Source organism: Leptinotarsa decemlineata, unplaced genomic scaffold (assembly GCF_025532065.1).
Source record: "Leptinotarsa decemlineata unplaced genomic scaffold, Ldec_3_MD MMD2_tig00000133_RagTag_RagTag, whole genome shotgun sequence".
In the NCBI taxonomy this organism is placed as follows: domain Eukaryota; kingdom Metazoa; phylum Arthropoda; class Insecta; order Coleoptera; family Chrysomelidae; genus Leptinotarsa; species Leptinotarsa decemlineata.
In genome coordinates, this window is record NW_027412542.1 from 7110676 (window position 1) to 7136210 (window position 25535).

The 25535-nt window shown below is 34.2% G+C and overlaps 1 protein-coding gene across 3 annotated transcripts in view; it reads right to left on the bottom strand.

Moving 5' to 3' along the window:
- ab (BTB/POZ-zinc finger protein abrupt) overlaps nt 1-25535 on the bottom strand; it is a 104000-nt gene that overhangs the window by 18406 nt on the left and 60059 nt on the right. For all 3 annotated transcript variants that reach the window (XM_074172640.1, XM_074172638.1, XM_074172639.1), the window contains exons 4-6: nt 12342-12554; nt 10226-10448; nt 8375-8431 (exon numbers count right to left, since the gene is read on the bottom strand). In XM_074172640.1, coding sequence (XP_074028741.1) covers nt 8375-8431; nt 10226-10448; nt 12342-12554 — 493 coding nt within the window. The remainder of the gene's footprint in view (nt 1-8374; nt 8432-10225; nt 10449-12341; nt 12555-25535) is intronic.

Here is a 25535-nt window from a genome sequence, read left to right on the forward strand (position 1 = left end):
ATCAAATGACAGGGCTTGACTGGTACTATGTTAGTACATGGATCTCCCATCCAAGTCGTCAAGATTTGTATCTTGTCGAGGACTGTGTGGAGTTGGGATGGCTAAAAATAATACGTCGTTAGCCATACACCACCCAAGTTAAGGTGAACGGTTAAAACGTGTCAATAACTGTATGGCATTAGGATGGATAAAAATTAGAAACTAAAAACTTGAAAATAAAATAAGATAAATATTTTTATGTCAAACGGTTTTATTGAAAAATGTACTGAAAAATAAAAAGGCAGGCATCACATCACTCTCTTCAGCAATCTACGGTATTTTATCATTTTTTCATCTGATCAATACCGTAGATTGCTGAGGACAATGGTGTGATGACTATTGCCTAGGACTTTCCGAATTATGTTTTACCTTTCAGTACATTTTTTAATAAAACCGTTTCACATAAAAATTTTCATTACTTACTTTATTTTGAAGAAATCCGATAAGTATTTATCTATCCTTGTTTGATCTCTTCGAAGATTTTTTCATATCTTCAAGCCTGTTCATTCGCTTTGACTATCTTTCGAGTGTTCATCACAAACAAAAGTACAAACACATAGATTAACCTCATCTGAATTCGAACCATTTCGGAAATGATTTCCACAAAATAATAAACGGAATAAAACAATCAACTTGTTAGTAAACAAAATCAACGACTTCTCAAGATGACTCTATTCCGCTTCCAGTAGCGTTGGAAGCGAAAACCGAAAATAACATTTATATGAACACTTTCGATTTCTAGAATATAAAAGGAAATGAACGCATGTCGACGGATATTTTGGTAGCTGTGAGAAAACCCAGGGAAAGCTGGGAAATACGGAAAAGCTGTTTATCGGCGAAACGTACTTTGTCTAGAACGTGCGGCGTTGGGGAGAAAAAAGGAGTATAAAGAGAGCTTGTTTTGGCAAGGCATAGTGAAAGAAAGTGGAATGGTGCTCTTACATTTCGAATTGTCAAAGCCATTTGATAGAAAATAGATCAGTATATTTTTCACACAAGATAATATCGGTAATTCAGGAAGGTTACGAGAATTTACTAAATAAAATCCATGGATTTGTGAGCGAATTGCTTATAGGATTATGATTGTGAATTTTAGAACTCCAGATTTAGAACTTATGGGTTTTTCAATATCATTAATTCCATTTGTATACCACTAAGGTAGCAAAAACGGAGAGTCATCCTTTCGGAAGGGATTGGCGAATTATTTCACGAATCGCAGGGTTATGTGCTGGTGCTGAAGAACTTTATATGTCCCAAAACTTATTTTCAAATTAAATAAATACCAACAACGCAAGTAAAACGTATATTTCTTTTAACTTCGAACTGTTATTGGTTACGAATAATGTTAACAGTACCGATGGTAGATCGCAGACAGTAGTAGCTTTTGAAACTAGATTTAATTTAAGAATATTTGTTAAACTACAATTTTCACCAAAAACAGGAAAATGTTTACAAGATCAGATATAAAATTGGTTCGTATTTTTGAAAACTTCACTGTGAGAGTTTTACAAAACAGTTTACAAAACCACAACACTTGTTCACTGTGAAATAGCTTCCTCGGACCTGTTCAATACCGTAATCATTATTAAAACATCTGAAGAAGTTAGTATATGGTGAATGTTTTGCAGTTTTACATAAGGTTTTATATTTGATTTCCATCAAATATAGGTCAATTTCATCCTAAATGAAATCGATAATTTGATTTTTCACTTTCTCTAGTATATTTCGGCAATTACTGATTTTACAAATAAAACAATATCAGAACTATTTTCATAGAATGGGTGTTTCGATATTTTCATCAGTCATTTACAAGAATATAGTTGTTTTAAGTATAATACAATGAACAAACAAATGAGAGATTTTTACCATTATTCAGGAGAGATAAAAAAGTATAAATATTTTTCTATATTTTCTTTCGTTTGGCAGACTCAAAATGAAGAAATTGTCGACCAATGGATGGAAATATCTCTGACTAAAATGCGAATTGAACCTAAATTTCATGCTCTGGCGATCATACAGTACTATTCATAAAGATCTTAGTACAATTATCCACTAATTATGTTGACTTAGGGCGATAAGGAAACTGTTTGTTAATTTTTTCATTGAGAAAACTAATTTTCAACAGAACTTGAATTCAGTAATCATCTTACCTACACATTAATTTATTTTTGGTAAACCAGATTGAGAAAATTTAAAGCAATTTTGCTCGCTAATAAAAATCACGATCAATAAATAGTAAAATTTAATGGTTTCAGTTTCTTTCTAAATGAATTAGCAGTTATTACTATGATCGACATTGTTGCCAATGGTACAGGAAACTCTGATGGTGCATATAGTGATTTAGCAAGAATTTTGGTGACCAATAAGCTCGTTTTTCAATACCATCTATAGCCATAGGTAGGTATATGAGTCGGTGGCGTCGAAATTTGGCCAGATTAAATACAAAGAGAAATTTCAAATTTGGAGGAACCTAAAATCTGAGATAGCTACATAGCACGTAATTTCAGCTTGGCTACACTGGGTCAGATTCTATTAATTCTAACTGTCGTATTTCCTTGATGATAATGATTCTGAAAGAGTTTTGGAGTGATGTAGTTGAATTGAAAGGGATTAGAAATAATAATTTCACAATATATAATTTTTTGTTTCAAGGTTAAAGTGAACAACTGTAAATTATATATAGAATTGTTTTATTGGTATGTGATCGAAAATAGCGAGACAGGCAAGTAGTATATTTCATTCAACTTTGAACTTAGGTTTTATCAGAATTATTTCAAAAATGAACTGTTGGGTTTTTTTGTATTGTGATCGACAAATATTTCCAAATTGGTCCTGGTTTAGAAAACTTGGAAATGCCCACTTTCAGGTTCAGCATACTTTTCAACGTTTTCAGGGTATCATTCCGTATATTTTGTTTTTACCAACTTATAAAATAAATGCTCCCTTTCTGGTATTTTTTATAAATTCATTCCCGACGAATTTTCAACTGGAATTGTATTGTCGTCATTGCAGTCAATTTTTGGGTTTGTTGTAACTCTCGTCTTCACAGTCCTCCTTATTCCAAGCAACTGATCAATATATTTGAAAGAAGCAAGTATTTTTTCGAATTATTCGCTCTAAAAATTCAATTTTGATAACACACTGTATGAGAGAAGAACAACTAAAGCCTTCTAATGTGTCCATATTTGTAAATCGCCGTCTCCATCTGGTTTCCATGACGACTACAGGATATAAGGACGATGGAAGATGTTCAATGTGAGGCCAGGGATTCGCCGGTAGGTTAACATATCTACCGGTCGAACAAAGATTATATATTACGATGGTATTTCAGAATACTTAAAAATGATAATAAAAATACATATATTTTTACTAGAGATTTTAAAAAACAACCCAATCGTTGTGTTAAAATTTTAAGGTTGTTAAAAGGTGTATTTACTCCCACTTGACTCAAACAATCTTTTCTGGAGATACCGAAACAAAATTGACAATAGAGTTCATCAACGAATAACAACTGAATTATACTTATAAGTTAAAAGATACGATACATTTTTTTCGAGAATGTTTTCTACTCAGAGCTTTAGGATTATTTCTCTCTCCCTTTGTACAGTTATGAATATCATTCACTTAAATTCGGTTATTTTTATTGCCATCGATAGAAATCACAGCTATTACTAAACATAGACGACTGGTTTTTATAGGGACGATTTATCTGATTAATCTACGAATATTCCAGAAACTTTTCTTCGTCAGTTCGAAGGGGAAAGTATTTCGTCAGTAATAGGTTTTTGTTAATTGACTCTTAGCACGAAACATTCACAGGGCGAGTTCTCTTTTAATTTAGTAGAAAACTAAAGAAAAAACTCTGAGCTCACAAACTCATTAGGAGCATATGCTTTTTTCGGTCAAAATATTTAATGAGGGATTGCACTAGGCCCATCACCTGAGATCGGGGTTCCTAACAGCGATTACTTGCAAAACCGAGGTTCGACTTCGACCGTAATGAACAGTGTGTTCTCTGGATAAAAACAGAAAGAAAAATTTCTTTGAACATATAACCTGAATATATCAATTTTCAATGTTTTGGTCAACACAAAATTGCAGAAAAAATTCACAGCTATGTCACAGTTATGGAAAAAAATCTTACTTTGCCAATATTGTACATTGTCTAAATGGAAAGTTCGAATTTCGGTTTTCTATTGTGATTTAAATACTAAATATTTCAGTTTATCATAATTCACACTTCCTTCCTCTAGAAATTCCGGTTTCTTCCTTTTTCGTAAATTGGCAATTCTTTCGTGATGAATATATCCTAATACAAGGAAAATAATAAGAATTAAGAATAATAATATGATTATGAATAAAAATAAGAAGATCAAGTGTGAGATTGAGAATAATAATAAGAATGAAAATAATAATAAGAATGAGAATGAAACTGAAAATAAGAATGATAATTTTTCCAGTTTGCTCACTTCTGTAGACGTATGCAAACGTTTCGATTCTCTTATTTTTTTTTTATCCAATTGTAAATCCCAAGTACACTTTATCGAGAAACTCTTCGCTAATTTTAGGTGAGGGGATCGTTAAAAGATTAAACACGCTGAAGACAAAATAGTGGAAACCGAAAAATCGGAGATTATTGAAATGGGGCAAACAGTGTGTTGGTCGGACGAGAGGAACTTTTGAAACTCGTTTCAAAGAACACGTAACACATATTCGATTTTGCAAACCAGAAAAGTCCAGTGTCGATCAAAACTGCCATATAATGAAACAATATTGACCTACGACTTTCAGATGCTTTCGGAAGTCTGAAATTCGTAAGGGGTGGCATGAGAGCTATAGACAGGGGCAACAGTTTTATTTTAAACAGGTCATTATTTACTTCAATTTGAAGAGACATGCCCCAAACTCATCAATATCCTGTTACATATTAGAGTTAGGGAATAAGTATGGTTCGTTTCCTGATGACGCCAAACTAGTTGGCGAATTTCGCGTCAAATATTTGAATTGTATGTGAATCAAAATTAATTAAGTATTCAAGCTTTTGTTGAATAGAGGTTTGGTAACAGAGTATTTATGAGATATCATGAGATGAAACAAAGCATTCTTGATCCAACACCTGCCATAAGTCTCATCAGTAGTGCTATGGTGAAACATGAATGGAACCATGTGAAACTTTATTTATCCAAGATGAATAAAGTTTCACATGACGGTCTGTTGCGAAACCAAAGCTTGAATTTCGACCGCCGAATGAGAATAAAAAACGATTTTGGGGGATTAATGGGAGAATCGGTGAATTTAAGAACTGGCGACATCTAGAGTATTCAATTATAATGGCAAAACAATGATGTCATTTCAATAAGAAACTATAGTGAGCTGTATTCAGATATTTCTTGTTTCATTTATTATGATATTCCTTAACACAAATGTAAGTAACTACCAGTAAATTCAAATAGTACAAAGTATCATTGTCAAAAGTATTCAGAAAATGTGGCTATTAATAATAATAGTAGTAGTGATGATCGCGTCTGTCAGGCTTATCGGTGTTTTGAATTTCAGTAATGAATTGAAAATTATTATGAATTATTTGTCAAACAATTGACAACATGTTTTAGTACTTTCGTTGTTTTTAATCATGAACTGAGCCTCTTAAGATGTACTAATCCTCTGCCTTAGTGTTAGTCCTATACCTAATTCTCAGAATTGCACCCACTTGATCACATAATTGATTTGATTATTTCATCTAGGCTGTTTCCAACTGACAAGCATTCAAAATGATTTCTTGAAGCCTCACAAGCATATAATTCTGTTTCGATTTCCAATTTTTAATTATTTTATTCATTGTGAAGCCAAGAAACGAGTTGGACCAGAACCAATTTCGTTTTACTTTTTCTGAAGATATTTGAAAAGATATTAAGAAATAAAAAAAATTCTCATTACCATTTTTCAAATTGTACAAGATGACGATTGAGTATTTTCAATCTGACGTTTCGTGTCCGATATACAGAGAAAGATTTTATATGGAACGGCAAAAAAACTCACACGGTATAAGTTAACATTTTTGATGACAATTACACGAATGTATCATCATAATCGTTTAATTGGTAAATTGTGAATGAACTCTGTAATAAGTTCTGAAACTTTTTCGTCATTTAACCGACTGAGTGATCTTTTGTTTTGCATACAATTGAGGATATAGATTTTAAAAGTGCTAGTTCTTGGATGTAATTTCGTTGAATATTATTGAACGCTTTCCCTGATAAGTTTTATCAAACAACAAATGAAATACGTTGCCAGTGAATGTATTGGAAATACATTTTTGCTCTCCTAATTTCCTTCAAACAAAATATAACAAACACTGAACAAGATTTCATTACATTTTTCGCCCTCTCCTAACATGCAACGTCAAGAATACCATATAAAAAATATTTTATTCGAAAGCATGGAAACCAAACAAGAAAAAAGACGAAAGCATCGTGACGTACGTAGCAAAAACGTGATAAGGGTTGGGAGTAATTTCTTAAAATATATCAAAGCGATGGGGCTTTATCAAACAAGGATTAATAAATGTGCGTAATGGGGTTTAAGCACGAGAGTCGATCGATGGTTTGCATTATCGACTATTTGTGTCGGGTGAAGCAGATTTCATTCACAAAAACGGTGCAAATAGAAAAATATTACGACCCTTTATTATACAATTGTGCGAATAAGGGGCTGTGAGGCGATCATATATTTTGTTTATAATTGCATAAATATACCTATTCCCAGGTATGGGAACCCAGTTTGTGAAGGTTCAGTTTTTCAAACGAAATTATCGATGAAACAATTCATAGAAGAACTTGACCTTACACTATTGTTAACGTTCTGTAAGAATTCACTGTTAGTAACAAAAATTTTGTTCTGAGTAGAGTTACACAGATCCTTGTTGTGATAATTGCAGAATTTCCTCATAAAATTACAATTGCAAATCGTATTTTTTTTTGTTATTTGTGAATAAAAAAAGAAGTTTTTGCCAAATTCCGCAGAATATCTTACCAATGAAATTCAAATTTCAGTTTCCATTGCATTAACGAGTTTTCTCAAGTAAAAAACATGAATTTGTTGACAATAATACTGTGGCTCAGTTTATATTAGAACTACCAAAGGTAGCATCAACACCAGCATACAAGAACATGAGCGTAGGTGCCACCTCATGCAACCCGAGAAATCCGTGATTGCACAACATGTTCGTGTGGAAACAGATTCTGCAATGAAATACGAAAATACTATACGAAAATACGAGCATCCCAACAATTGCACCAGAAAAGAAGAAGATAGGCGGGTCAACAGAACGCAGAATCCAATACTGAGAAAGGCCATAAATGAACTAGAATACAACTCGGATTGACTTTCCACCAGCAGGGAACCTTTGACAAGGTGGACCAATCAGAACAACCTAGTAACAGTGCGGAAAAATCAGAACGATGACCCAACAGAAGTGCGCACCAATCAGGAGTGACGATTGGAATAAATACTCCGCCATCCACACCCCCACCCCCACCCCCTACAGAAATTATAAATACGAGTAAAGACGTAGCTCGGTAATCAGTCGTTGCTGACACTTCGGGATATAACCTTCGGCCTCGTAATTGACGAACATACCACTGATGAGGAAGTCTACCGCAGAAGCAGACGAAATATATGATACTTCAGGCTCAATTCACCAACGGTCTATCAGTGTCCGGATTTTGTTCTTTTCAATAATGGTACTAAACATTTTTGCAATTCGAAATAAAAGAATGTTAAGATATAGTATCTGATGTGAAAACGCATCGGCAATTTTCCTTTATCAAATGTGTCGCAACAGTTTGTCAGGCCGCTTTATTTTCTCCCGCATCAGTTTCAATTTTGCAATAAGATATTGCAATATATTGATTTGAATTTTATGGTGGGAATAACAATTATTATGTGCAATAAATACTCAAGGTGATTAACAGATTTTTTTGTTTGATATGGATGATTAAATCGTATTCGTCTACATAGCCTTCCAGCAAACACGACGGGAGACTTTATTATAATATTAAAAATTATATTCTGAATCTGAATTCACACTGAAAGTAAAAATTCTCTTTTTACCTTTTGTATTACACGTTGTGCAAAAATATTATATCTAGAATAGGGGCTAGAATTGAACCCTGCAGTATTCCACCGTTGCATCGAAGAATACTTCATCGACAACCACACACAAATATATTATTATTATTTATAATGGTGTCACTAAAAGGTATACACTGTTATTTAATGTATATATAATGTAATTTCTTCCAATGATGCTACTAATGTTACAGAAAAAACTTACCAAAGTTATCAGGACTAGGGTGCATTCCTGAAGGTCCTGGCATGAATCCTCCTAAGCCTGAAAATAAATGAATTTGAATTGGATACATTTTCAAATAATTACAGTAATAATTGTATTTCATAGATGCTGAGTTGATGTAGGCAGTACTCAAGCTATAACAGCCAACCAATTCGGTTGTTATAATACCTTGGAAAGGTAAAGCTTGGAATAACAGTCTATAATTTCTTCAATAATTCTTGTGGAACTGTTTGTGAAATTGATTTGTAGTCTCCGCCCTTAACGAGTAAAAAATCGTCCCAAAATTACACGAAATAAATTCATACACTTAGTTTATGTATTCACGAATTTCATGTTAATATCGTATGTAATTCCATACATTTACATAAATCCTGTTCAGATAAAATTTATTCGACTTTGATAATATCTGCCACATAATTCTAAGCGACATTTGTTATGAATTCATGTATCAGAATAAAATTGCATGAATAATTAGGTAACGAGCGCAAATAATCGATAGCATTTCGTGTTGTATAAACACCAGTCAGAAAATGATCAAGTTTATGAAATTATAGATTGGTTGAAAGGACTTTTCTGATATAGAAAATTTTAAAGGAAATATGCATAAATCATTTTTGATTCAAACTAATTTAGTATTCCACTTCTAAACAGAATCCTGACGATCCTCACTTCGCCCGAAAACTCTGCATATTTGACTTTATTTCACTTTCTATGAAGCAGTGTCAAACATTCAAATATATACTTTCAGAAATCGGCGCGTGAGTACTGAAAACAATTTTTTATGCGATCCTCTTGAAATTACCCTTATGATGATATAAATGCATGTTGCCATTTGGAACACTCGTGTCATTGTTTAAACCAAAATTGTTTGAATAATTGCAGGAAATTGTTTTTTTCTTCAACCGTACATTTTTTTAATAAAATTCTATCTTGGAGTGAAAATAAAAAAATTTCTATGACTTTCCACGATCAAAAAATATGAAATTTCGGTACTTTTGACTCATGAAAAATGTATAAAAAATTATATTTTTTTGAAATTCTTATATAATAGTTAATAATATTCTCAATTGAGATTTGGAAAATTTCATTGTTCATACCTGTTTTTAATTGTGTATTACGCTAGCTCACCAGTATCATTTTTCATCATTTATCTTGAAAACTATTAACATTATCCATAAAAAATATACTTTCGACTTCCAAAGTCGCCTCCCGCTGTCTGTCCCCATGTATGCATAGATCTTTGAAACTACGCAACGATTTTCTTGCAGGTTTTTAAAATAGATAGAGTAATTCAAGAGGAAGGTTTATATGTAAATATGATATGCATAATATAGTAGAAAAACACAGATAATTTGAGAGGTTTCTAATGTGATGTCGCAAATAAACACATTTTTATTCGCTTACTTTGCAAATGCTGGCTGAACCCGGCAAGATAGATAAAAAAATGTACTACCTTTAAAAGGTCTACAAAAAAATTCGAGATAGTATATGTCTATCTCCTAGGGATAAACCACGATAATCATTTTTTATCCTTAAGAAATAATGGCTTATTTACGAAGCGATTTTAGGCAATACAGCATTATTCCTTACACAATTAAGTACCTTAGTACTTTAGTACATTTAATAACGATCAATATGGCCCTTTACAGCATGTAATTCAAATGAATATTTTTGAAGATATTACAGATTTAGAATGCAGGGACATAGCGGTTGCGGCGGTACCGGCCGCGGGGGCAGCGCTTCGCCCTATAGCACAATCGCACGCATCGGGGCGGGTCGCTAGTTATTGATAAGTTCAGATGAAAATTTTGTGAAAACCTTAAAAATACCGACCTTGTAATCCTAGCAATGCGTTATGGAATCCGCTCGGCGTCCTGGAAGGGTCCATTATTCCTCCGTTGGTGTCAAATGGGTGATGGTTGTCTAACATAGGGTAGTCAGAAGGTTCAGTCTTTGGGGTAATGGGTTCGTCGCCATGCTCACTCATGGCTGTATCACTACTATTGCTATCTTCGCCCGTCGATTGGGCTTGTATCGATGAGTCGGAATGACCTTTCTGTGAAATAATAAGGATGTTCAAAATTTGGATACAAATCAAACTTCAGTCGTGAAAAAATATTTTGGAACAGAACACTACGTAAGTGAAATCACGGAATTTTCTGTTTAATTTTTTGCTGAAATATGAATAAAACAATTTTTTAGCCCAGGCAGTAATTCAGGACAAATTGGTTTTGTTTTCAGATTTGTTGAGATATCTTCTGGATGGATCTATTCTTGTGGAAGTCAGGGAGATGTTATGAATTTCGAAAATGCTTGTAATTGACTTTCTGTTTTCAGAAACAATAAGTAACATCACACATGATTTCGCCTTTTTCATCAGCAGAATCTTCTAGACAGGCATTTTATGGAGCAGCAATTTTGTAATTTCATGTTGTAAACGAATTAAATGTGATTTTAATGATCAGACCTATTCTAACCAAGCATTTTCTAGGCTGAGTATGAATACGAATCAATAGTGTATTTGTATATGTGTGGCACCAAAAAAAAAGATCGAATATTTCTCAAGAGTCATTCGTTGAGGAGAAAAATGCAAAAACATGTCGATTTTTAATTCAAGGAAGACATTTTTTCCATCAAAACCATAACTGCCATAGCTTCTTTCTTGCTCCTTTGGGACGAGAAAGGAGGTATGTTTTTGCATTTTTGCACTTTCTTTCTCAAAAGAAGTGTCTTGAAGATATTTGATCCGTTTCGTTTCCAGTACCACATAGTGTATATTTTTCAAAACACTGCAAATGAACATAGTGTCAATGAATTCAATTGAAGAAATCAATATCGTTTTCCACTGAAAGGATAGTTTATTATTGTATTTTTTTGCTATTCGAGAGACGTTTGACTCCGTCCAACTGTGAGTCTACAGAAGAGATTGATCCTGTTAATAGAACTAGGATGCTAGGTGATGCAAGCAGGAAGCTACTAATCGTCTCCTCAAGAGCATATTATCTCACGCATCTGCCTCTCACCAAATAATTAAGCAGCAGAAGCAAAATTTGCATCACAGAGGAGGAGAGGAAACAACTCCCCTTGAGCTGGTTAGCAAACGCTCAAACTCAAACGTTGGTTCATCCGAACCAGATGCGAATCTTATGTTTCCTTTTGTACAACTGATTGAAAGTTGAACATTAGAAAGCTCAATATCGACCAATCAACTGAAGTTTCTTCAGTATGCCACTAGGGGGCTGCCGTAGAGGTTATTCCAGAAAATGACACCAAGGTACGTTTCCAAAGCTGCACATTCTGGGATGGGTGGTTACCTGTTTCCTAAGAGGATCAGGAAGATATATCCTGGCAGGAGAGCATATCCCCATAAGGGTGTATTGCGCGACGTTTCTGCCAAAAATATAAATTCATACAAAAATGGACGCATAATTTAATCATAACCTCAAAAGAACCCTGTATTACCAAAGGGTGCAAAATGCGCAGATTTCGCGCATTTTGCACCTTATTGGTAATACAGGACACAGGAGAAATACTTCACAAGTTACAGATTTGTGCCATTTACCAACTTGACGATGTTAGTTGCAGCCTGAATGTAACATGGCCTGTGAACCCTGCAGTTTTTTATTTCTCTACTACTCAGCGAAACACTCGTCAGTAGACAGTATTTTTGTTATGATGTGGAAAAAGTATTTTCAATTGAGCTTTTTGAAGAGCTGCTTACACAGTAACGATATATGTATGTACCAAATAAGGAAAGTTGTTAACAATTCTGAATATACCAAGAAAATTTTATTCCAAACCATGACGTCCAAACATAATAAAATATTGACAGGAGTTGGAAAAAATGTATTATAATATAATGGAAAATGCCAGTGGCATGAAACTTAAAATTTCTATTGAAAGTTCTTTCCTCACAGTTTCGATATTGAATTAATCATCAAGAACGTACCTCTTTGGTGAGTGTCAAAGGTCCTCCCTCCAAGGCCTGACCCAGCAGCGACTCCTGCACTTCTCCGTTGTTTTCTCTCAAGGCGGGACTGCTCTCCCTGTTGGGGGTGAAGGGGGTCTTTTCCGAACTCCGTGCCCTTTTGGCTGGCGGCGATAATATCCCATCCTCTCGTCGTTCCGGTCGGTCAGTCGCCCAAGGTAAGGACGATGAAGTCTGGAATCGTGTTATTTGTTTTAGGAATTCATTTGGGGGAAGGTACAGTTTATTAAAAATACCGGGTGTTCACGTTAGGTTGCAGGAGTGAATGATTATTAATACGCTATTTGTTTCAAAACACTTCTGTGGATACTTAACACATCTGTTTTTATGCAAGGCACGCCAGAAGATATGCTCGAATTGCTACTCGGGCATGTAATTTCAACTTTGAAAATTCGAACAACGAATAAACTCTTGTCATTCTTGTTTTTCCGTCTAAACACCTCAAAAAATTCGAAGATAGTTTTCTAAACAGCGAAGATAGTTTTCAAAATTTTAGCAGGCATAGTCGAAGTTGTCATATAAATTTCAAGGAAACAATTATAATTTTATTCAATAATATTTATAATAGTATTTAATAATATCAAACACATTTTGACAAAAATAAAAAATGAGATCCCTCGCCATAAAAGAGTTGACAGTTCAATGATGATGATTTTGGAAATAGAATTCATATTCTGTTCAATGAAATTCACATATACCTTTGTGTATAATTGATAATCATACAATAGCAGGGGAGCCCACGTTGCAAAATGGGGATTTACTCGAGCGTCATTGAGACATATTAGGTTGCAAAGCTTAGATGATAAGAAAAAAATGTTATATAATATATACCTTTTCATCGGTGGGGGAAGCGGCTATAGATTTTTAAATATGTAAAAAAATACTGTTGCTTGGACATACTCGAGCGCGTCAGTATTGATCTCATCAATGTCCTACGTATGTTTAATAATGTTGGTATGTTAATCTGATCGTTTGCATGATCGTTTGAAAATGTCCTTAAAGGACGAAACTGCAGTAACGTTAGTTACAAATAAAAGTGGTAAAAACATAGAAAGTTTAATTTCTCTTTTCTTCATTATGATTTTCTACCACATAGTAACGGCTACATCCATCAATTCGTTGATTAGTTTATCATCATCTTCATCTTCATCACGAACGAGTCTGTGATCAGCTGTGTCATGGCAACAGAATTCAGAGTGGGGACGGAGTGAGAGAGTAATAGATAGAGAAAAAGTGAATAGAGAATAGAGGAATAGAAACTTGGAGAGGGAAATATGGGTATCACACAACTGCACGCATTGAACTCTATCGACGAATTTTTGTTATTTCGGCTTGCAGAAATCGTCAGATTATATATTTTTCGTTATCCTTGAATTATTTTCTTCAATAAGCTTCAATTAGCTACGCTCGAGAATGTCGAAATAACGTTATTTTTTTTACAACTTTGCTGCCCTCCCCTTTCTTTGCGTCACTCTCAAATTGTCAGATTACTGGAATATACACTTTTTAGCATGTAATTAACTTACCCTACCTTAATCTGACGCGCTCGAGAATTTCTGATGATCAATTTTTTTTACTAATCTGATCCTTTATTCCTCACAGGCGGCCTTATATATGGGGCTCATATTTGGTGGAGGTACTTAACCGGGTACAAGGTATCCCCCTGTATATTATTCTGCCGCGCTTTAGTAAATCCCGAAATCCCCGCTTGGGATCCCCTATTACAATTTTTACACTATAAAGACGCTTTCCACTATACGGTAGTTTCATCAGCTGAAACGGCACATCAAACTATTCTACAACGCTTTTTATGAAATAGTAGGTATTTTCAAAACTTGAATAGATAAATGACTAATTCTAGAAATACAGGAAGATTTTAAATAAGCAATCCTTTTATCCTAACGAGTATCTAGTGGACTTCAAAGACTCCAGGAAATCGGTTGGTGGAAAAGATTATACCACATAGATGTATATAAAAAAGCAATTTAATCTTTCATCTTACCTCTATTCTAACTCATGTCTCGCAAGTCTAGAGAATTAAAAAAACTTGCTGTAGAAATTTCCTAGTCGCTTTTCCTCGATTTGAACTTTCCATTGAAAATTTCGATCGAGATTTCGAATAAAACATTGGCGTGTTTCTCGAAGATTCAAACGTAGCCTGTGTATTGGGAATTTGCCATGAAAATCGTCGATAACCAACAACTTACGCAAGAAAAGTGCGACACGTGCGTGTTCCATAATCACAGCGGGTGAGCGTTTTCATGAATGAAATTTGAATACTAAACAACTCGTAAATAGAAGATATGCAATGTTATTTCCACTGTAATATTTCAAGTTTTGTGTACACCCACGTATCGCGTTTGTAACAAGTCACTCACAATTGTTTCTGCCGTCTTGTGTATCATGACTTTTTTGATGAATATTTGTTGATGCGATTCGTGGGTAGTGTTAGTTACTCACCGAATAAGAATATATTTATTATTTAGTATCTAGTCAGGTGGAAGATAGTATGAGACGTTAACACAACAACACATTTATAAAACACCTTCGACGGTTCCTCATGTTTATATGTTACTGAACAGCTAACTACTCCTTCCAAGTCTCCCGAAAATAACCTCATGGGATTTTTCCTTCCATTTTTTCATGACAATCATGCCAACAGGTTCTGTATTGTATATTGTTTGAATGTAATTTGGGATCCATGAGTGAGTCCTAGCATTATTAGGTTTTCACTCCCTTGGAATCAAAAAGCTTTTTAAACGTGATCAAATAAAAAGAGTTAGTTAGTAAATTTGTCTTGAAATTTTATTGCGTTTGAATGAATATTCATAAATCAGTTACACCTTTTATTATGAATTATACCTAAACACTTCAACACAGCATTTCAGTTGAAACCAGAGCCGATAGATGGCGTTTCCGTGAGGAAAGTTTGCGTCTACCTTACTGAGGCTTGTCTTTCAAGGACAGTTGAGTCCAGCAACGCATTTGTGGTTCAGCCGAGCACAACTGATGAGACCTATGTCGGGTCGAAACAGTGCTGCATGGTATCTGTAGAGTAGAGAGGGTGAGTGTACGCCCACAGCACTTAGGCCACATGTGACCCATTGTACATCCTTCTGAGGAGTTGTCCTCGTAGGTCATCGTCCATCCTGTCCTATCCAGGAAGGTGGACAGGTCACTAGGAGACATCTCCTTTATATCGGCAGGTGTAGACCAAGACTCGCCGAACATACACTCTCTTATTGACGATAACTCCGGACATTTGCATAGGACATGCCTGACAGTTTCATCTTCCTGTTCACACATCCTGCATAGAGGTGTGTCCACTAGCCCCATATAGTGGAGGTGTTTCCATAGTTGACAGTGGCCAGTCAGAAATCCTACTGTAGATTTTTCCTGGTCATCGCCAGATGTTTTTTTGGCGCCAGCTTTTCAGGGTTGCCATGGATGAACCTGGCAAGACTGCATCCTTTGATTTCATCCCATCTCTTTAGGGATTGAGCATGGGTGTGACGTTTGGCTAGTTTCGCAATTGTCGAAGTCATCAGGCTGTAGGTGCCAGTGGGTCCTAAAATTATTGGTCTAGCCGCTTCCTTGGCTAAAGAGTCGGCACTGCGATTACCTTTACTCCTGTCGTGCCCTTTAACCCACCTCAGGATAATGTTATTATCTACCGAGGCTTTGGCTACATCTTGGTGGCACTCTAGTACTAGCCCTGAGGTAACGCTACTGGTTGTTCATCATTAGATTTTTTTTCATGGGGATATGTAAAGAGCAATGTGTACAAAATTAAACCTTCAGGTTTGAATGACTTGGAAGAACGAATAACGCTTACGATTAGGTCGGTCACGCCTGATATGTTCAAGGCTAATAGGGCTTGTCTGTATCAGTACAGATTATTATGTTTTAGCCAGAAATTCCTTTTCTGGTTATTTCTTTTGTGGCGATTGGAATACCAGTCAGGTGTTGACCTTTAAATGCGTTTTGTTAGGGATCTGGTTTTCAACTCGTTGCCTTGCAGTGAAAGACAGAGGACGAATCTGATCGGTAACCGATATCATAGCTTGGCTTTGCAACTGGCCGTCTTGGAAAGTCTCGATTATCGTTTCTTATTCGTGGATTAAGCTCTATGTCGGTCCCATATATGGTGTCTACGTAAGGGAAGGTGTAGTCGACCTTACAGAGTATTTCAGTTGAAGCGAGCCACTCCGAATGAGTCACTTGATATAGAGACTGAAAAATCGTGAGACACGTCAACTTCAGTTTTCAGTTAGCCACCTTCCTTTCGTAACAACCTATATGTCCAATAAATTTCAAATGGGAATAATGATCAAGTGACACCTTAACTGAAAGGTCTTACAATACTATAACCAACACTGTGAAATTTTTTACATTATAACGATGAGCAAGTTCATAATGTTTTTGTTTCTAACTAAAAAAATTCACCTTATCAAATGTTGAAACTGAGTACCATCAACTTGCAGACAATGATATAAACGATCTTCCGTTTCCTCCTTTACATTTTGAAAAAATGTGCTAGTAGTAGACAACATGAGGTGATTCATTTCTGTAAATTATCTACAGCAGTTGGCTGGGTCTTTTAAAATTTTCATTTCAACCATCCCCAAAAAAAAGTCCAGTGAATTCAACTCTTTGGAAGAAAAGAGAATTGAAACTTTCTATGTTTTTACCACTTTTATTTGTAACTAACGTTACTGCAGTTTCGTCCTATAAGGACATTTTCAAAGTTAAAGTTTAGTTAGCTCCCAAACTATATTATTGAAGGGGAGCTGTTAGAAGGCATGTTGCACTATATCGTATATGCCTCGATTTTCAGTTGTGCATCCTTGTCATTTCATGTTTTACTTCATTTCAATGAAGATGTTATATAATATTCCAAACATTTCATAATGAATGTTTGAAGTACAAATTGAAGTATATTCATATAAAAATGGTTGTTTCGAAAATACCTACTTTTTCTTTCGTAAAATTCAAAGTTCATGTGAAAGTTTTGATTGCTTTCTTCCTACTTCGGAAGTTTCCCACAGTTTTTATATGAGATATAGAAAGTCAAAAATATTTTTTTTCAAAATTATTTCCAATCTACCTACCAACCTAAAAACAAAGTTACTTTTTTGCATGATCCACACATCTCTGTGAAGAGTTTATTTTGGAATAATTTGCATTTTTGCTTTCTTTGGAAAATTCTCTCACTTTTTGTATGAAGATGGTGAATTAGAAAGGCAAAAGGATTTTTCCCCAAAAAGTCGCTTGAAAAATAAACCCCTTTCTATTCAAAATAAATATTTTTTATCAAACATCATTAAATGTCCTTAATTTTTCAAACTGCAAAATAGTTCATGGTAGTTACTTCTGACATTTTGTTCATATGAATAATGAGACGTTAAAAATCTTCAAAACTGCGTCCACAATAAAATATTTGGAACGAAACTTTCACAAATATTATTTTCATTGCGCGATTTACATAAATTATTCTCGTGAAAACATTGCATTCAAGACTGTTTAATTAGTACAGCAAAACAACTTAAATAATAATTATCCGAAAATTAACATAAGAATAGTTGTGCTTTCAAGGTTGCGCGATCAAGGTAATGTCAAATTACCAGACATTAAGCCACGAAAATAACGATAAAAATCTGAACAATCAACATTTCAAAAATATACAATATGTAATAAAATATTATTGAAAATTACGTGGTTCTTTCAAACTCAATCGGATTAATAGCCCACATATTGCCTGTTTTATGATTGGAACCTAGAAGGAATGTTAGATTTTAAAATATCGGATTTATGTATGGTTGTACAGGGTAACTAATTCGAAAGTTTTGATGAACAACATTGTCGGAATGAAACTGCTGAATATGTCTAACGAATAATTATATGAATATCCTGATACAAATGTTGCAATTATTATACTTGTTTCTCACATCTTCGTAAACTTGTTTTCTATCATCGGTAGATGGTGAAAAATGATTTTACTATCGACTGCAAATTATATTTAGTTTGTTGAATCGAATGTTTTTATTGTGGAAATTAGGGTTAGCTAACTTTATAGAATTATACATTTGAACAGTTTTTATTTCATTTAAAATTCGTTGAACACTAGGTATTTGATGGATGTTTGAAGGTGGTTGACAATGTTTCGTGGTGTATTTCATCAGTTCGGACTTTCATTGTCTACTATAATATAAATTGATTTGATAACCCTGAATAAAAATCAAAAAGATTAACCGGAAATAACAATTGAATCAAACAAAAAACTGAAATTACAAAGAAATAACATACAACAACAACCGAACAGTTATCATCCGAAGACGATTGTGGATACTAACAATCGAAACGTTGTGACATAACTTGGTTTGAAATCTTTTAATTTTTATATTTTGATTTTTTGTTAATGATATTTTTAATTTTTTCAGCTTTTATAATTATTATTTCAATTTTTATTTGTTTGGTTGTTGTTGTATGTTATTTCTTTGTAATTTCAGTTTTTTGTTTGATAAAATTGTTATTTTCGGGTAATCTTTTTGATTTTTTTCAGGGTTATCAAATCAATTTATATTATATTAGACAATGGAAGTCCGAACTGATGAAATACTATTTGATGGAATTGGCTGCTAAATTGACATGCAATAAACTAATTACCAATTTTCACATTTGAAAACAGACTCAACAGACAGGAAGAATTCAGTTCTATTCGGTCATAAAGGAAATGTTCAGAATTATTGAATTTATTAATTTGAGTTTCAAACCCTTCTCGTGATTCAACTCATAAACCGCTGCCAAAAGAAGATCTTTGCAAATGTAAAATTTGTTTTTACATTCTCAATTATCATCAAAAGTTTTCAACTATATTTTATGTTCAATATAGAGATACAAAGATAGTAAAAATATCAATAGACAAAAAGCACATTGCAAATTACTTTTCAGACTATTTTGCAATATTTGCTGAATAACTAGCAGGAATTCATATTATCCCATATTATCAACCAAAACCATTTTTTCAATCCAGACATTGACATAAAAATTTTTACGCATCTGTGATAAAGGGAGGATCTTGAACATTAGTGAGTTTTCATTATCAATAAAATAGTTAAAGACCCACAAACAATCTTGAATGACCAGATTCATTTTGATTGATTGAATTTTTTTAATTATCTCAATATTTGTATCCCAATTTCTTATTTTATTTCCTACTCCCCCAATCTAGGCAGAAATAGTCTTTATACCCAAATTTATTTCCTCATCTTAGTTTTCTCTCCCTTTTTCTCTTCAAGATTTCATAGTTACCTAGAAGAGGTCATTGTAAGTTTATTTTATTTTAATCGATTTTATGATCCTTCATGAAATGTCTACGCTATTTTATCAAACAGTGTGTATCGTATGACGGTTCGATTTACACCTGAAGAATTGTAACAAATTTTAATGTTACTGATTATCAATACTCTATATACCCAACCATGTGGGACATACCTAACCATACGCTAAAGAAAAGCCTTTCGTGTTAAATCACCACGTTTGACTTCGTTATTATTTAATTGGTTCAACCTGAGTTATTTGTAATTCAAATGATTTCATTGAGGACTTTTTCAGAAAAAGAGTAATCCATCAATATATTTCTCAACCACAGTAGATTTTCACGTTTTAGTGATGGTTATACGAATTTTTTAACCCTAGTATGTCATACTTATTTTCATAGATTTCTGATGAAAGAAGTAACCAATCGGTTACCAATACAGTATCACGTCTAACTTTCCATGATAATAAACAATTTTTATACTATCAACTTTGATAAAACGCATCTCGCTACACAGGAGCTAATGATAACTACTGTTGTTAATATAAAATGCATTGTAGAATAGCTTATTGTATCAGATCAACTGAGGAAGCTACTATGTAATAAACCTTTAATTTATCAGTATGGATATTGTGTAATTATCGTGGATAGCATTATTGATTTTCATCAAGTGAATGGTTAGTGAAATGATAATGTATGCCTTTGAGAAATTATTTTGGCATCTAGAAGTATAATGATATTATTGGTTTCTAATTCTACTATAGTGAACTGAAATTCCACGTTGTACCTCTTTGTTGTTGATGATGGACACACTGCCTTGTACTGACGAGAGGCCATATAGCCAGAAACCGGTCTGCAAGTGTACCCGATTCAATAATTGAAAATCGAATCCAGCAGTTGTATTGCCAACAGTATATGCAGGAATGAATTCTGTGAAGAATCCTGCACTGACAATTGTCGGATATATCCGACGGTCTTCGTGGTATCTGCCAGAAGAGTAGTTGTTGATACGTGTAATTAACCTACAGTGTAGGTAGGTCAGTTGAGACTGGTTCTTTTAAATAATTTTATATGTATACATGTATGTATATATTGTGCATATAAATAGATGTGTATAAAAAATCAAATAATACCTAAATTACGCCCATGCATAAAGAAATCCTTTTTTAGGCTTCTATTCCTGCTACTTTCCCCATATAATTATCTCAATGTATTTTTGACGTTAGTCTCTGATGTATACTCAACACTCTTCTATATGTTTTTCACTTGAAAGCAGTAGAAGAATTTAATATCTTACGGGTTTCACCTACATTTTATTTTACGTATATTGTTATACCGACATTATGATTGTTTATGAGCATATTTTCAGTTCAATGAATCATTATCATTATTATTAAAAGGGGTATCAAAATGCATCTAGCTCATGGCAAGAATATACTTCTCGGTTCAGTCGTAACGCAGGATCAATGAAGCGATTTATTCCGTATCAAGCATCAAGGACTATCAAAATCATGATGTCGGAATAGATAAAAACTTGTTCAAATTGTAAGGGGTATATTTTTAGGAGAGATTAATTTTTGGGAAAGAAAAGTTTTGGCATTTCCGAAACATCGATGTCCACCATTGAGGATGACATACTATATTGTGAAGCAATCCTGTGAATGAATCTCATTCAATTCAATTGGAATACAACCTGAATAGAAGTGTTTTAAGTATAATTCAATGTTTTTTTTCTTTCATGTAATTCAATGTTTATTTGAAAGTAGTTGTTTCGAGAAGGCTTTTTCTGCCCGTCTCTTTCTGAAAGTTACTTTTTTGCATGATGAAGAGTTCATTTGAAAATGATTGCTTTCTTCCTATTTTTCGAAGTTTACCTACCACATTTTTTGTATGTAGAAAACCCAAACCATTCTTTCCCAGAGATAAAAACCGGAAGATTTTTAATACACAGGATGTGATACGATGAAACGAAAAATCATTAGAAGGAATTGCAAGTAAATAAAAGACCAAATTTATTTGGAGTTCATTACTAATTAGTTTTGTGAAGCTTATAAAAAAAATACTTTAATATAACTTTCCTCGAGACTCCGCCACATTGTCCAATACGCCTTCGCCATATTTCAACGTTTTCCCGAATGTCGACTGTTCGTAGACATCAGTTATTTGCCAACTATTTTCCTTTGATCTTCACCTAAATTTATGATTGGGATATCATTCGGTTAGGAATGAGATTAAGAAACTTTCTGAAAAATTTTAATTCCCTCCAAAAAAATTGCAAGAGTTATTAACAAACAAGTAAAAAATAAAAACCGATTACGTACTTGTCTCTAGAAGTGTTTCGGTTGGTTTCCGGGTTTGCTGTGGTCTTTTTTTAGTAATAATCTCCAACTACAACTGCGGCAGTCATCTTCAGTGGCGTGGCGAAGTACTCTTCTTGACGTATCAACTCATACGGCAAAACCCGGAAACCAACCAGACAGAGCATTGACGACAGCCGCGAAAGCCTACATTTCTATATTGACTCTAGAAGTATTGCAAATATTCGGCAAATGCAAACGAATTCTCAAAGAGAAAAAAATTTTCTACAAAAAAGTCCCGACTTCCGAAAGTTTACCACCAATATTTATTAGCTCACTAAGGAGGTAAAAGTAGTTAAAAACGGGTAGTGATGCTCCCAAGCACGCTTCCACATGTTTCGCTAATACGCCTCCCTCAAACTGATACGAAGTCCGGCTATTGAATAACGAGACTGGTTATGGAAAAGGGTTTTATTATGAAAATTATTCCACGCACCCCTCTAATATACCACCCTCCCCTCGCCACACACCTTTCCATATGTTTTTCCATTGATCGAAGCAGTCTTCTTTGGTGAGGGCCTTTAGAAGCTTTTCCATTCATTGCTTTAGCACTTCAATCGACTCAAATTGGGTCCCTTTCAAAGCAGATTTTATTTTCGAGAACAAAAAAGCCGCACGCTGCCAAATCTGCCGAGTTGTGGAAGTTGTTCTTCCACAACTCGGGCCATTTCTTACGAACTCGTTCTCGCAGTGTTGTCAAAACTGACAAATAGTAAGTCTGGTTGACAGTCGGACCCTCTGGATCACGCTCAGTCATCACGAGACCGTTAATGTCAAAAAAACGATCAACATTGCCTTTAATTTTGATTTGGATATCCTTGCTTTTTTGATTCTGGGCGATTCAGGCGTCTTTCAATGCATCGATTGCCGCTTTGTTTCAACATCGTATTGAAAATCCACGTTTTGTCGCAGGTTATAATGTTTTTCATCAGTCCAGGATCTTTTTCTAAACTTTCAAAGAAATCTGAGCAGACCTGCTGGTGCAAGAGCTTTTGGTCAGGAGTCAGGTTTTTTTGGCACTAACTTCGCACAGACTTTTGTCATGCGTAATTCCTCGTCTAACATTTTTCTAACCGTTTTTTTGTCGGCGTTTACAGCCTCGGCAAACATCCGGATGCTCGTTCGACGATCTGCACGGCCAATTTGGTTGATTTTGGTCACTGTTTCCGGAGTTGAAACAGTGACAGGGCGACCTGGGTGCTGGTCATCTTCAGTTCACTCTCGGCCCTCACTCAAAAACATGCGCACGAGATGGAAAATTGTCCCCATTAGCCTTTTGCAACAATGTATAACACTCAGTCGGAGTTTTTTTAATTTAACGAGAAATTTGAGATTGATACGTTGCTACTGTTTTGTGTCACACATGATTTCGGCACGAGAAAAAAAAACATGTTCGTTTCAAACCTCTACTGCACAAATACTATAATAGTCACGAAAACATGTTTTGGTACGTGAATAGAGAAGTTTTCCAGATACCCAATGCACCACTCGTTTTTTTCCATACCCATCTAGGGCCCCCTCTAGGCACGCAGTATCGTTATTCAATAACCGGACCTCGTATATGGGAATAGGCACTGCCTACCAATAGAATTGAAAAAATGTCATGCGAGAGCTTAGTGCTAGCACAATTGAATTTTGCAGATACCATGGGCCGAATCTGACAAGTCATTATTACCGAAATCTTCAGAAAGTCCACAATTTTTGTTTGATACTCATATATGAAATAAGAATATCGGAACGGAATATCTCACAAGTTCAAGAAAGTTGGATGGCTAAATATGGAGAATAGGTGAAAACTGCATGCTGCCTGTTTCTATCATAAGATTCTCTTATATAAAGTCCCTTTGTATCTACACAGAAAAAAGACGTTTCAAATTGATGTTCAATATTAACGTCAGGTTCAAGGCTCTTTAACATCTTTCAGCAAAATCAATAACTTGATGAACCTTTCACCATTCCGCTTTTCTGTCTTCTTTTTTTTCTCATTCTATTATTTCTTCTCCTCGATTGATTCATAGCCTATGATTGTTCGTTTAGTTTTGTATCATAATATTTTTCAGTTACATCGCCAGTCAGTAATTAGGTTAAGTGGAAGGACAATTTAGTAGTTATTTGCTGTCGTAGTTATTTGTTGCTCTAGTAATGAAGGTGTTTACTATTATTATGGATAAAGGTGTATGAATAAACGATAATACTTTGTGAAAATATGTTTTCTGCATAGACTTCTTGAATCTATGTTTAAAAGACTTCTGAACAGACATGAGAATACCTTAAATCTCACCTTCTTTATAAACAATTCGACGTATGGAAAATTCTCTCATTTGGAAAGGTTCCTGTGGTCACTAAGGTGTAAATTTTCCACCTGGAACATCCGACAATCTCAATATCTATGGTAGAAGTCCATTATATCTGTGCAGTAGATTCGCGATTCTCTATGTGAGGATTTTATACTTCATTGTATTAACTATTATTATGTTGTTCTTCTTTTATTGCAGAATTTTTAAATAATTAGCTGATGATGAACCTATATAGATTCGAAACATGTACTAATTGATGGTTCTACCGTTCTAACATCTGAGGGTGATGAATTGTGGAGACGACCTTGAGATTTTGTGCTTCACAAATCATAATATTGAATCTCTTCACTCTTTCATTGGAAGAATAAACTTTCGGAAACCATTTTTCAGAGATTTGAATCCAAGGTAAATCACTTTATTCAGTATTTATAATGCTTTATGGATATTTTCAATTTGACAAAATTCTTGTAAAAAACTTTTTGAATTAATTTTTTATTGAAATGCTTTTTAACTCTTCATTTAAATTAATTATCTTGCCAAATTCTTATTGCCAATTTTTCGCCAGCCATTAAAGTCAGAATAAATGTTTGCACTTGGTATAAATTATTTTAATGAAACCATTTGAAGACAACTTTTTATGCATACATCAAATTAATTGGGCGTATTCACTTCCTTGTAACTTTCAAAATGATGCTAATAAATATCGATCAGAATTATGAAGCGTATTGCCAAATAACAAATAATCATGCATATTCAACATTAACCGGTATTTGAACAGAGTTTGAAATTATCCCAATCGTTTAGATAACTAAGAGATTCGAAAGCTAGCAATTATTTCAATCGAGAATCAGAATATTCATATTGAAAACACTTTTATAGTTTTTTGAAATGTAGAGAGTGTATTTTAAGCACTCCATTACTTCTAGTGGAATGTTTTTTCCATATTAAAAAAAGGTTTTTAGCATGAGTTCAAAACAAATTCCTTAGATTTGGAGATGTGTTTTTTGAAGACGTTTGTTATGGAATTTCATCAAGTATTGGCTAATTTCATCATATAACTGAAAGTCGGTAAGGAAAATAGCCGATCCATACGAAATTTTGACCAACTGGTCATAAATTTTGAGAGCATTAGAAGGAGTATCCTCATATTATGTTGCTGTATTGGTATCACCTCATATAAAGT